The sequence below is a fragment of the Elephantulus edwardii genome, unplaced genomic scaffold (genome assembly GCF_000299155.1).
Source record: "Elephantulus edwardii isolate Elephantulus edwardi_28Jun2011 unplaced genomic scaffold, EleEdw1.0 scaffold00126, whole genome shotgun sequence".
NCBI lineage: Eukaryota > Metazoa > Chordata > Mammalia > Macroscelidea > Macroscelididae > Elephantulus > Elephantulus edwardii.
This window is the reverse complement of record NW_006399876.1, coordinates 6,380,432-6,391,858: the sequence shown is the minus strand read 5'-3', so window position 1 is coordinate 6,391,858 and position 11,427 is coordinate 6,380,432. Positions and strand designations below refer to the sequence as shown.

Sequence of the window (11,427 nt, the reverse complement as noted above, 5' to 3'; positions counted from 1 at the left end):
CAGGTGAGCCCTGTCCCCAGGTGCGCTCCATGCACAGGTGAGCCCTGTCCATAGGTGAGCTCTGTCCACACATGAGCCCCGCCCATAGGTGAGCTCTCTCTACAGGTGAGCTGACCTTGGTTCATTAATAGCAAGAGGAGTGAGACAAGAGCCCTGGAGTGACCAGGCCAGCCCCCAAGGATGCTTTCCAAGGATGACAGAGTCTGGCCACAGCTACCCAGGTCCCCAAACAGACCATGAAATCCAGCAGGCGTCCAGGCCAGGCACCATCCACGAAATGGCACAATCTATCCCATCCCGTGCAGGTGCTAAGGAAGACCTGAGCCAGGGTTTATCGCCCACTGGAGACCCCACGTCCCTTCCTGTCTCCAGGGGCTCCATCACCAGGAGCGGGAGAGGACCCCTGTGCAGACCCTTCACTAAATGAGGAGCAGGAGTGGGGGTGTCTGTTAGCAGCATCTTGGAGCCCTGAGGTCAAAGCCTGAACTCCCCCAGAGGCTATGAGGGAGAACGATCATCTGTTTCCATGGTGATTCAAGGCCTAGAAGAACTCTGCTTCTCCATGGTCGCTGTGAGTCAGGGTGAAGGCAGCAGCCGTGGTGGCTGTGGCCGTGATGCTGGCCTCCAACCTCTAACGCTGCTCCAACAATACCGTGAGTGGACGCTGTGGCTGTTGTCCGCTGCTGTCAAGTCAGAATTGACTCCTAGCTAACCCTCCAGGTGGGTTTTCAGAGAATCCAACCAGTGGATTTGAACCTCTTGCCTAAGGACTAGCAGTGCAGCTCTTTACCACTAAGCCACCAGAACCTGAAAGCCCACACTCGGACTCCAGCTCTCAGGGACGGTCCTCTCTGGCCATCGTGGCGACACGTCCTGATTTTCTCCAGCATTTCCTGGACCCCTGCCTGGGCTCTGGCCTTCGCTGAGGTCACACAGGGCGCGGTCCACTCCTGACAATGATTTCTCGGTGGAGCCCATGCCAAACCCCTCTCTGCTCACTGTCTTTCCTTTTCTCTCTAGTAAGAGTCCAGTGACTACAGGCCACACCCCGTGGCAGCCCCTCTTACATGGGATCAGGGTGGTGCTGGGATTAGGGGTGGGGAGAGTCATGTCTCACCCTAATCCTCCTATTCCGGTTCAATTTAAGGGGTCACGGGGATCATTAGGTAGTTTAGAGCAACATTAGATCACCATATGCCTGTATTCTGGGGGATACTTAGCGTCCGCCAGCAGGGCTCCAAACAAGAAAACTCAGAGAAAAATCAGAGATCCTCAGAGGAAAACGCTCACCCAAACACAGCCGCTCCGAGGCCACGCGGGGCACGACTGTCAAAGGCCTGACTGAGAAGCAAAGGAGTTGCTGGTTCAAAGCCATCCACAGGCTCCTCACAGACAGGCCGGTGATCTGCTAGGAGAGAACCCTTAGGGACAGTTGGGCTCCGCACATGTGGCCCTTGGGGTCAGAGTCACACCCCCCCCAGCAAACAAGAGTAACACCCACAGCTAATCCTCAGTTCCTGCCCTCAAAAGCAATTTCCCTGACAAAGGCACCTCTGGGGTAAATCTCTTGTCGAAAAGAGGCCTCTTCCAAGCTCCTGCTGTTGTTAAGGACCGTCCGGTGGGCTTCAGAGGCAGGAAGAGACTGTCCATCCTGTACCCTATCTTTCTCCCTCAGAGAGGCTGGTGGGCTTGAACTGCTCACCTTCAGGCTAACAGCTCAGCTCCTTGCCACTAGGCCACCAGAGCTCCCTTCAGGCTCTTGGAGAAATTTCAAGTCCCCTGAGGGAAGAGGGACAAGGGCTCCCGAGGTTTCTAACAACTCTGGGAGGAACCCAAGAAGCTGAGTCACCACAGAGCGCCCCACAGGGTGAATTCAAGAGGTGCGGAAACAAGCGTGCCCATGGGGAACAGGCGGGGACTGGATCCTGGCCCCTAAAATGTGTCACCTTGGTTGGGCCAAGATTCCTATTTTGTAACCTGATGTAATTAGCCAGGGGCTGCAAATCGTCACCTCTATGATATTACTATGATGATAATAATAATAATAATAATTGTTACTGTCATGATATTAATGAGGCAGGATAGAGGCCCAGCTTTGGGTGGTATCTGGAGGCAATCTCTTGGTGGTATCTGGAGGCAATCTCTTGAAATGCAAAAGTGGACAGAGAACTAGGAGAGAGGGATCTATTCCCACCAGGAATGAAGAGCCTGGGGCCGACTGTGCTCTGTGGATGGTGGGGTTCCTGTGCCCGGAACCTCAGAGAACCAGGAGACACACAGAGCAAAGCCGTCTCCTACAGCCAGCACTGTGAATGTGAACCGCAAGAAAAGAAAAATGGGCATGAAAGCCAACACTTAGGGCATATCTGTTACAGCAGCGCTAGAGAACTAAGACATCCACGTGTGCAAATCTGTGACAGCAGCACTGGGTGACTGAGACATGCACTGTGGGGTCTGTGACAGCAGCATTGGATGAGACAGTGCACTATGGTATCTGTGACAGCAGCACTGGGTGACAGAGACAGCACTGGGTGACAGACAGTGCACTGTGGTGTGTGTGACAGCAGCACTGGGTGACTGAAACAGTGCACTGTGGTGTCTCTGTTACAGCAGCACTGGGTGACAGAGACAGTGCACTGTGGTGTCTGTGACAGTAGCACTGGGTGACTGAGACAGTGCACTGTGGTGTCTGTGACAGTAGCACTGGGTGACTGAGACAGTGCACGGTGGTGTCTGTGACAGCAGCACTGGGTGATTGAGACAGTGCACGGTGGTGTCTCTGTGACAGCAGCACTGGGTGACTGTGACAGTGCACGGTGGTGTCTCTGTGACAGCAGCACTGGGTGACAGACAGTGCACTGTGGTGTGTGTGACAGCAGCACTGGGTGACTGAAACAGTGCACTGTGGTGTGTGTGACAGCAGCACTGGGTGACAGACAGTGCACTGTGGTGTGTGTGACAGCAGCACTGGGTGACTGAAACAGTGCACTGTGGTGTCTCTGTGACAGCAGCACTGGGTGACTGAGACAGTGCACTGTGGGGTCTGTGACAGCAGTACTGGGTGACTGAGACAGTGCACTGTGGTGTCTGTGACAGCAGCGCTGAGTGATTGAGACAGTGCACTGTGGTGTCTGTGACAGCAGCGCTGGGTGATTGAGACAGTGCACTGTGGTGTCTGTGACAGCAGCGCTGGGTGATTGAGACAGTGCACTGTGGTGTTTCTGTGACAGCAACACTGGGTGAGTGAGACAGTGCACTGTGGTGTCTGTGACAGTAGCACTGGGTGACAGAGACAGTGCACTGTGGTGTCTGTGACAGCAGCACTGGGTGACAGAGACAGTGCACGGTGGTGTCTCTGTGACAGCAGCACTGGGTGACTGAGACAGTGCACGTTGGTGTCTGTGACAGCAGCACTGGGTGACAGAGACAGTGCACTGTGGGGTCTGTGACAGCAGCACTGGGTGACAGAGACAGTGCACTGTGGTGTCTGTGACAGCAGCACTGGGTGACAGAGACAGTGCACTGTGGGGTCTGTGACAGCAGCACTGGATAAATAAGGGAAGAGTCAGCAGTCAACCCTTCAGCACAGGTTTCATCTGTGGACCCCACTGGCCAGTCAAGATGCTCCCGGGCCTTCAGAGAGTGAGACTGCAGTTCTCAGGGGCCCTTAAGCCCAGCCAGCGAACGCTTCCACCTGAGCCACCGCCGGCGTCCCCACAGTCATGAACCTGGAAGACAGAGCAGCCCGACGCGAAGGCCGGTCACTGACGGGCAGACTTACGTCCTGTCGAGGGTCTGGTTGATTTTTGCGATGATGCCCAGCGAGGGGTCGATCTTGGCATACATGGTTGACATCACGCCCACCACCACGATGAGCCAGCTGGAGGGGCTGGCTGGGTACACGCCCGTGATGATTCCATTCTGGAAACAAGCAGAGGCAGTGATCAGGGCCCTTCTCAGCGACGCCGCCGCCCCAGGGACCTCCCTCTGACTCTGGCCTCCAGGCAGGTGGCTGGCCATGCTGCCTCTTGCCAGAGATCCTGCCCTGTTTACACGCTCCCACCGTCTCGATTTCCCCCTCTCCTTCTGAGCCAAAAAAGTATCTCCCAGAACAATTTCTCAAAGGATCTATCCCAAACCCACTGATGGCAGGCCAGTTCCAGCCCAGCGCACCCGTGGGAGACAGGGCACAGCTGTCCCATGAGGTTTCCAAGGTGGAGTCGTTGCAGAGCTCGACTGCCTCTCCCTCCTGCGGAGAGCCTGGAGGGTCGAACGGACGGCCTCTCAGCCACTGAGCTCTAAGCCCGCTGTGACCTCAACTCACTGCTGTCCAGACTGAGCTACCCCACAGCTCACCCTCCAGCGGGCTTTCAGAGGCTGTAAATGGCCCAGGAGCAGATGGTGGATTCAAACTGCCTGTCTTTGGGTTGGCATCACAAGTCCTAGCCCACTAGGCCACCAGAGCTCCCTCTTCATTGTGTGGGGTTGTGTGTACTGTCGAGCAGAAACTGGCCCACAGCTGGCCCTCCAGCAGGTTTTCAGAGGCAGTTAATCGCACGGGAGGAGACTGCTCATCTTACTCCCACAGAGCAGCTGGTGGCCCTGAACCGCGTCCCTTTGGGATTGCAGCGCAGCTTCTTGTCTCTAGGCCACCAGAGCTCTACAAACACGTTTAAGGTGGAAAAGGATGATGTGCAAAATGTCAACTATTAAAGCTGAGAGATTAGCAGATTCACTAATTCTAGTTTCTGTGTATGTTTGAAAATTTGCAATTAAAAATTTTTCTAGCGTACAAAGCCACCACGGTGAGCTAGAGATGTGAACAAGGCAAGGGATTTAAAATCCTGAGTCACTGCATCTGAATGCCCCCAGGAGAAGCTCCACTCAAAGCCCAAGTCCTCCGTGATCTCCCACTGCTGAGACAGCCAGGGGAGATTCTAAGCCAAGGGGTGGCTGCACGTTCTCTGGAGTAAAATATCATCTTAGAAAAGAAAATACAGTGCAATGAATTGGAGCTAGATGAAAATGAATACGCAAAGGGAGGAAGGAACCTTCCAGATCAACAGTCCCGGTTCTCAGGACAGCTCAGGCCTTTGGAAGCCCGCTCGCCCCTCACCTCCCACCACCTGCGGCTCCAAGGGACGCCCAGGTCAGGCACGGCTTACTGTGCTGACACCTCTCCCTACCATGCTTCACAGCTACGGAAGATTTCCACAAATGGGACGTTTGAGGCGACCCTGTGCCTGAAAGACACTGACCACCACGTTCCAACGGCCTGTGTTCACCTCATGTCTCCACACCACACTGTGAAAATTTTCACAAACTCACAGTGCTATCACACACACAATGGACATGTATGACCCTAACTTCTGTTGTTGCTGTCATGTGTCAAGTTGGAACTGACTCATAGCTGACCCTCCAGCAGATTTTCAGAAGCATGAAATCCCACTGAAGGAGACTGCCCATCTTTCTCCTGCTGTGTGCAGCTGGTGGATTTGAACTGTGCACCTTTGGGTTGGCAGCACCGCTCCTTACTACTAGGCCATCAGAGCTCCCTGTGCACAGCGAAACAAGACATTTCATTACCATTTCTATCACACTACCCGTTTCACTTGGAAGCAGGAGTGGCATCCACTTCCTAAACCACATGCCTCCGGGAACTCTATGAACTTTGATAAATGTCCATAGTTACAGAAAGGCTTCAAGCCTTTTGTTCACAGGGTCACTATGAGTCATGCTCGATTCAAAGGCAATCAGCAATGACAACCCGTTTTACTGCTTGACTGCTGTGGTCTGGGAAGCTGCAGCATCTCTGAGGTTTGCCTGATGTTCACTTCCGTCCACCTTCTTGCTGTGAGCCGCTGTCGCCTTGACCCCGACTCATCAGCGACCCCACGCAGCACAGAGCGAGCCCCTGCCCGATGCTGTGCCATCTTCAGAGTCCCTGCTGCTCCTGAGCTCCAGGCTGCAGCACTGTCCCGGCCCAGATCCTCGTGGCCGGCTCCTGTCAAGTCACCCCCGTGCAGCGGAGCTCAGTTTCCACCAGGTTTTCACAGCGACGTCTTGCACAAGTCGATCACCAGCCCTTTCTTCCAAGGTTCCTCTGGTTACACTCGAGCCACCCAGTGCTGCTGGGTGGGTTCAAACTGTCAACCTTTAGGTTATCAATGGGACACTTAACAACAGAGCCACGGGGTCCCCAAACTGTGAATGAGATCTTTAAAATCAGACCCACTTTCCCCTGCAATGGCTGCAACCCCTGCACTGACCAGTAGGTGGCGCCCCCTCCACTGCTAATAGAGGGCTAATGGCTGGGACTCCTGTGCTGACCAGTAGGTGGCGCCCTCCTCCACTGCTGACTGCAGGTTAATGGCCAGGCTGAGACCCCTGCGCTGACCAGTAGGTGGCGCCCCCTCCATTGCTCATTGTGGGTAAATGGCTGGGCTGGGGCCCCTGAGCTGACCAGTAGGTGGCGCCCCCTCCACTGCTAATAGAGGGCTAATGGCTGGGACCCCTGCGCCGACCAGTAGGTGGCGCCCTCCTCCACTGCTGACTGCAGGTTAATGGCCGGGCTGAGACGCCTGCGCTGACCAGTAGGTGGCGCCCCCTCCACTGCTGATTGAGAGCTAATGGCCGGAACTCCTACGCTGACCAGTGGGTGGCGCCCTCCTTCACTGCTGATTTCAGTTTAATGGCCAGGCTGGGCCCCTGCACTGACCAGTGGGTGGCGCCCTCCTCCACTGCTAATTTTGGGCTAATGGCTGGGCTGAGGCCCCTGGGCTGACCAGTAGGTGGCGCCCCCTCCACTGCTGATTGTGGGTTAATGGCTGTGACTCCTGCCCTGACCAGTGGGTGGCGCCCTCCACTGCTGGTAGAGACCTAATGGCCCTACTGGGCCCCCTCCCTCACCTGGGCCAAGGACCCACCCCTGGCAACAAGGGCTCCCCCTTTCAGGCTGGGGCTCCCCACCCTCCTCCTCCTCTAGCTCGAGGTGGGGACCTTTCTCAACAGCCCCTCTGAGAAGGAAGATGGCAGGTGTCCTGTCCAGGGGTGGGCTGCCCTCGCCTCCAACCTGCTGTCATTTCAAAATGTTCTTCTGAGTTTTCAGGGGTTTTTGCATGTGATTTGGGTAAAAGTTTACAGAGAAAACTGGGTTTTCCCTTCAACAAGTGACATGGGTTATAATCCTCAAACACATAACAGCATCCTTCCCGCTTCCCCCGTGTCTCTCGTCTCCCATCACCCTTCCTGCCTTCCGTGCTTGTTCCAAGGAGGATGCTGTCTCACCCTCAGTGGTCCGGGGTTCTCTAAGCACACATTCATTGCTTCTGGGGCCTCAACAATTAGATTGAAAACAACTAGATGATGAGCTCTGGTGGCAAAGTGGCAAGAAGCTGCACTGCAATCCCAGAGGTGCACGGTTCGAATCCACCAGATGCTCTGCTGGGGAAGGAGGGGCAATCTCCTCCTGTACCAGTCAGATCTGATTTGATGGTACACAAAAAATAACAAAATAAAAAAAACAAAACAAAACAACAACCAAACACACACACAAACAAACAGACGAAATGGGACTAGTGCTTCACAGAATGAATGAATGTCCACTTCTGCAAGCAAGGAGGGCGGAGAAGGTCACCGTGTCTGAATTTTCATGGACTTCTCTGGTCCTGATGGAGCTGCATGGCACAGCGTGTAAAGCATCAGGCTCTGAACCTCGAGGCAGAGGTTCTATCCACGGCTGCTCCTCTGGGACAAGGCGAGGCGTCAGCTTCTGTGCACATGCTGTGCCTCGGGGACCCTGAGGGCAGCTCTGCCTCCTCAGAGCACCTGGATGTGTGGAGTTCTCTCCTGAGGGTGAACTAACTTACCAGCAAGCTATTTCTCAACTAAAACCATGGAAATACAGACAGCAAGGGGGGAAATCCACCTTTCTACAGAGTGTGAAGGGTATTGGACTCAGAGAAGATGCTAGCCTTTTCTCTGCCCTCTGTTTACCCTCTTCAAGCCTCGCCAACCCACGTCATGTACTTCCTTCAAGAAGGTATCAGGCCCACATATGTGAAAGTGCTTCAAAAACTTTACGTCTGGTGAGAAGCTGTGCCACAATCCTGAGGGCACACAGTTCAAGGCCACCAGCTGCTTCATGGGAGAAGGATGGTCAATCGCCCCCCGTGTGATTAAATGTCTCTGAAAACCCACCGGAGGGTCAGCTAGGGGTCGGTTCTGACTTACGGTACACAACATCAACATCATGAAATATAGCTCTTTTAAGCAAGCAATTCTTCAGAACGCTGAAGATCTCACACAACAAGTAGAAATCCATTTCTTAGATATTAAGCAAAACAAACAAAACAACAACATACCCCCCACCAAAACGAAAAATACTATATAACACGGGAGAGACTAGAGAATATGCTGAGTGAAGTAAATCAGTCTCAAAAGGACAAATACAGTGTAAGGCCTCTATTGTGAGACTAGTAGGATAAATGGGATATATATATATATATACACACACACACATATATAAATGTTCAAAGAGGGGCAGGGTGAGAAGGAGGGTAGACAGGAAGGGAGCCAATCACTAGGAGGGCAGGGGTGAGTGGGTGGGGGTGTAAAGCACGAGGGAGATTCCATAAGAACTTGAAGAGAAGGAGAAATAATAGGCCTAAATCAACAGTAATAATTGCAAGAAAAGCAATTAAAAACCACCACCACAACAAAAAGCAACTCCGCTTTAATGAGTCGATTCCGACTCCTCATCACCCCACTTTTCAGGGGAGAGCCTTGTCCCACGGCAACTTCAGGGACTGAACTTTCAGAAGCTGATTGCCAGGCCTTTCTGATGAGGGTCCCCTGGGGAGACCTGACCTGTCAGCCTCTCACTCAGCAGCTGTGTTTGGTAACAGATTGCACCACCCGGAGCGTCTGACTATGCTTTAGACTGAAACAGAGAGCCGCAAACCTTGAATCTGATGAACTTCTTTTTCCAGGAGTGAAGTCCCGAGAGATAGATCTGCTTCAGGGCCTCGTGGCTCAGGCGGAGGTCGATGCCGTCGGGGGTGACGGTGAACTGGAAGGCCACGGCCTGGTGAGCTTCCGCCATGGTGAGTGATGGAGCACCTGGAGAGAGAGCAAGAAGCCGCTGGGACGGGCACCAGGGAGGCCAGTGGGCCCTGACCCCAAGCGTTCCCTCTCCTTCGAGCAAGCCCAGCATCCGTCATGAACAGGTCCTGTCCGGGAGTCCTGGTAGTGCAGTGGTCAAGCATTCCACTGCCACCTCAAAGGTCGGGGGTTCCCGGGGAGGAAGATGTGGTGGTCTGCTCCCTGAAGATTAACTCAACCCACTGCTGCGAAGTCAATTCCCAATCACAGTGGCCGGCAGGACAGGGGACAGGTGCCCGTGTGTCCAGGGCTGCCCATCTGCCCACAAGCGGACTGCTTCACCTTTCTCAGCCCTGGAAACCCTACGGGGCAGTTCTGCGCTATCCTATAGGGCTGCTTTGGGTCAGAACAGACAGCAGGGCACACAGCTCAGAGGGCCTTACGGGGACCCCCACCCGCAGGCCGGCAGCCCAGCCCACACCTGGTTCAGGCTGGAAGCCAGCAGCTGGCTAGTGAGATCATCAGCAAAGGCCAGTCTCCTGTGGCACACCAGACCCTAGGGCTGGCCTGCGAGAAACCTGCAAGTCCTCCCAGAATGTCCTCACAGCAGGTCAAGGGTGGGCCTGACCCCTGGCCTCCAGGCGGGCTGCCAAACTCCCAAAGAGATTCCATCATGAAGGGCACTATGGAAACACAGCAGGCCCAGCCCTCGAGAGTGGGCGTTCTTCCTCCTCAAACAGAAACAAAAACTGTATCTGTTCCCGAGAGAAAGAGAAACTGCCTCCAGCCTTAAGACCGGCCTGAAGAGTGAGTCCCGGGTGTTGTAACTCAGCCGGGTCAGCTGCTGGGCCCACGACACACCATGGGACACTTCACTTCCCTGGTTCTCGAGCGCCAGCCGCTGGCTCCTGTCCGCGTCCCTCACACCCTGTCCCCCGTACGCCTCACCCTCCCCACGTGGCCTCTCTGTCCCCACAGCCTGTCACCCTCCCTCCCACCGTCTGGCCATGAAACACTACATGGACATTGATGTTGGGTGTCACCACGCAGACTCTGATAGTCGCCTGTAAGGAGGACAGATGCCCCGACGGTTTCCTCGGCTGTAACCCTCACAAGTACCCAGCGAGCTCTGTGACTTGGTGCTAAGGACTTGCACTGACAACCCAAAGGCACGCGGTTCAAATTTACCGGCTGCTCTAAGGGAGAAACAATCAGTGCCAGTTTTCTCCCATAAATACTTAGATTTATAACCTTGGAAACTCAAGAGTTGGGTAAACTCAAGGGTTGAGGGTTTGATTGTGTGTGTCTGTAAATAATTTACTATGAAACCTAAGAGCTACCCATTCTGGCTACTCTGTCCTCTGCAGGGGGTGGGAAGAGGCAGGGAAGCAGGCCAGTGAGGGGCTGACCCCCCCCCCCAGGGGCTGAGGGAAGGGCCAGGCAGGAGGGGACAGAGGGAGGGAATGTGCTGGTGGGAGACACTGAGGAAACGGGCACAGTCTGACAGCACAGATGGGATGGGGAACACACACTGGGACAATGTCCATGAGACAGAACTTGGGTGGGTGACCACTGGGGAATCATTGGCCCCCAGAAGCCGACACACCATGGCAAGAACTCTGGAAGGGAAGAGAAAGTTAGGGCGACCACTAGCTGCTGCCACCACCTCAACAGCACCCCCAAGTGCCAGGGCTGAACCAGGTTCCACAGGGCTTTTGGGCGACCGCCAGACCTTTCTTCCTCCCTACATGACTGTCTCCCAGAGGAAGCTGTGGTGACTGGGCTGCTCACGGAAAGGGCAGCGGTGACGACCCACCAGCCCCTCCGCAGGAGAACGCCGCCGCCGTCTGCTTCTGTAAAGACGGCATCTCTGGAAACTGGAAGAAAGAGTCCTACCCCGGGCCCGACAGGGTGGTGAGGCGCTGGGATCGACTCGGTGACACTACGTGACAGCAATTTGTCAGCTGTCAGCTCAACGCTGAAGGAATGACTGATTCCTAAAGGCTGAGTTCTCAGCAAACGCTCCTGCAGAGGGGTTCTGGCGCTGGACCGGCAGCGAAGCTGAGGGCTCTGGCCTCACGCAGCTGTACACGGGCCAGCAAGGCGCTGTGTGACAGCCACCATCCACAGGACGTATCAGATCTGCCTGCAGCTGAGAATGGAGATTAAATCCAGGTTCCAGGCCAATTCTCCCACAGGCCCAGTGCTGGTACAGGACCCCGCTCCTCTCCAGACAGGCAGGAAGGCCGGGCCGTGAACTCGCTGTCTCCACCTCTCCCTCTGGCTTGGTCCCCGAGTCCCAGGGAAGCCCCGCTGGACACGGCC

General features: G+C 54.9%; 1 protein-coding gene across 1 annotated transcript in view; it reads right to left on the bottom strand.

The window, feature by feature from the left end:
• The window catches only part of CPT1A (carnitine palmitoyltransferase 1A (liver)), a 45,639-nt gene extending 36,536 nt beyond the window's left edge, over positions 1-9,103 (bottom strand). The window contains exons 1-2 of the mRNA XM_006893235.1: positions 8,963-9,103; positions 3,782-3,921 (exon numbers count right to left, since the gene is read on the bottom strand). Of these exons, the coding sequence (XP_006893297.1) occupies positions 3,782-3,921; positions 8,963-9,103 (281 nt within the window). The remainder of the gene's footprint in view (positions 1-3,781; positions 3,922-8,962) is intronic.
• Between the last annotated feature and the right edge of the window lie 2,324 nt (positions 9,104-11,427).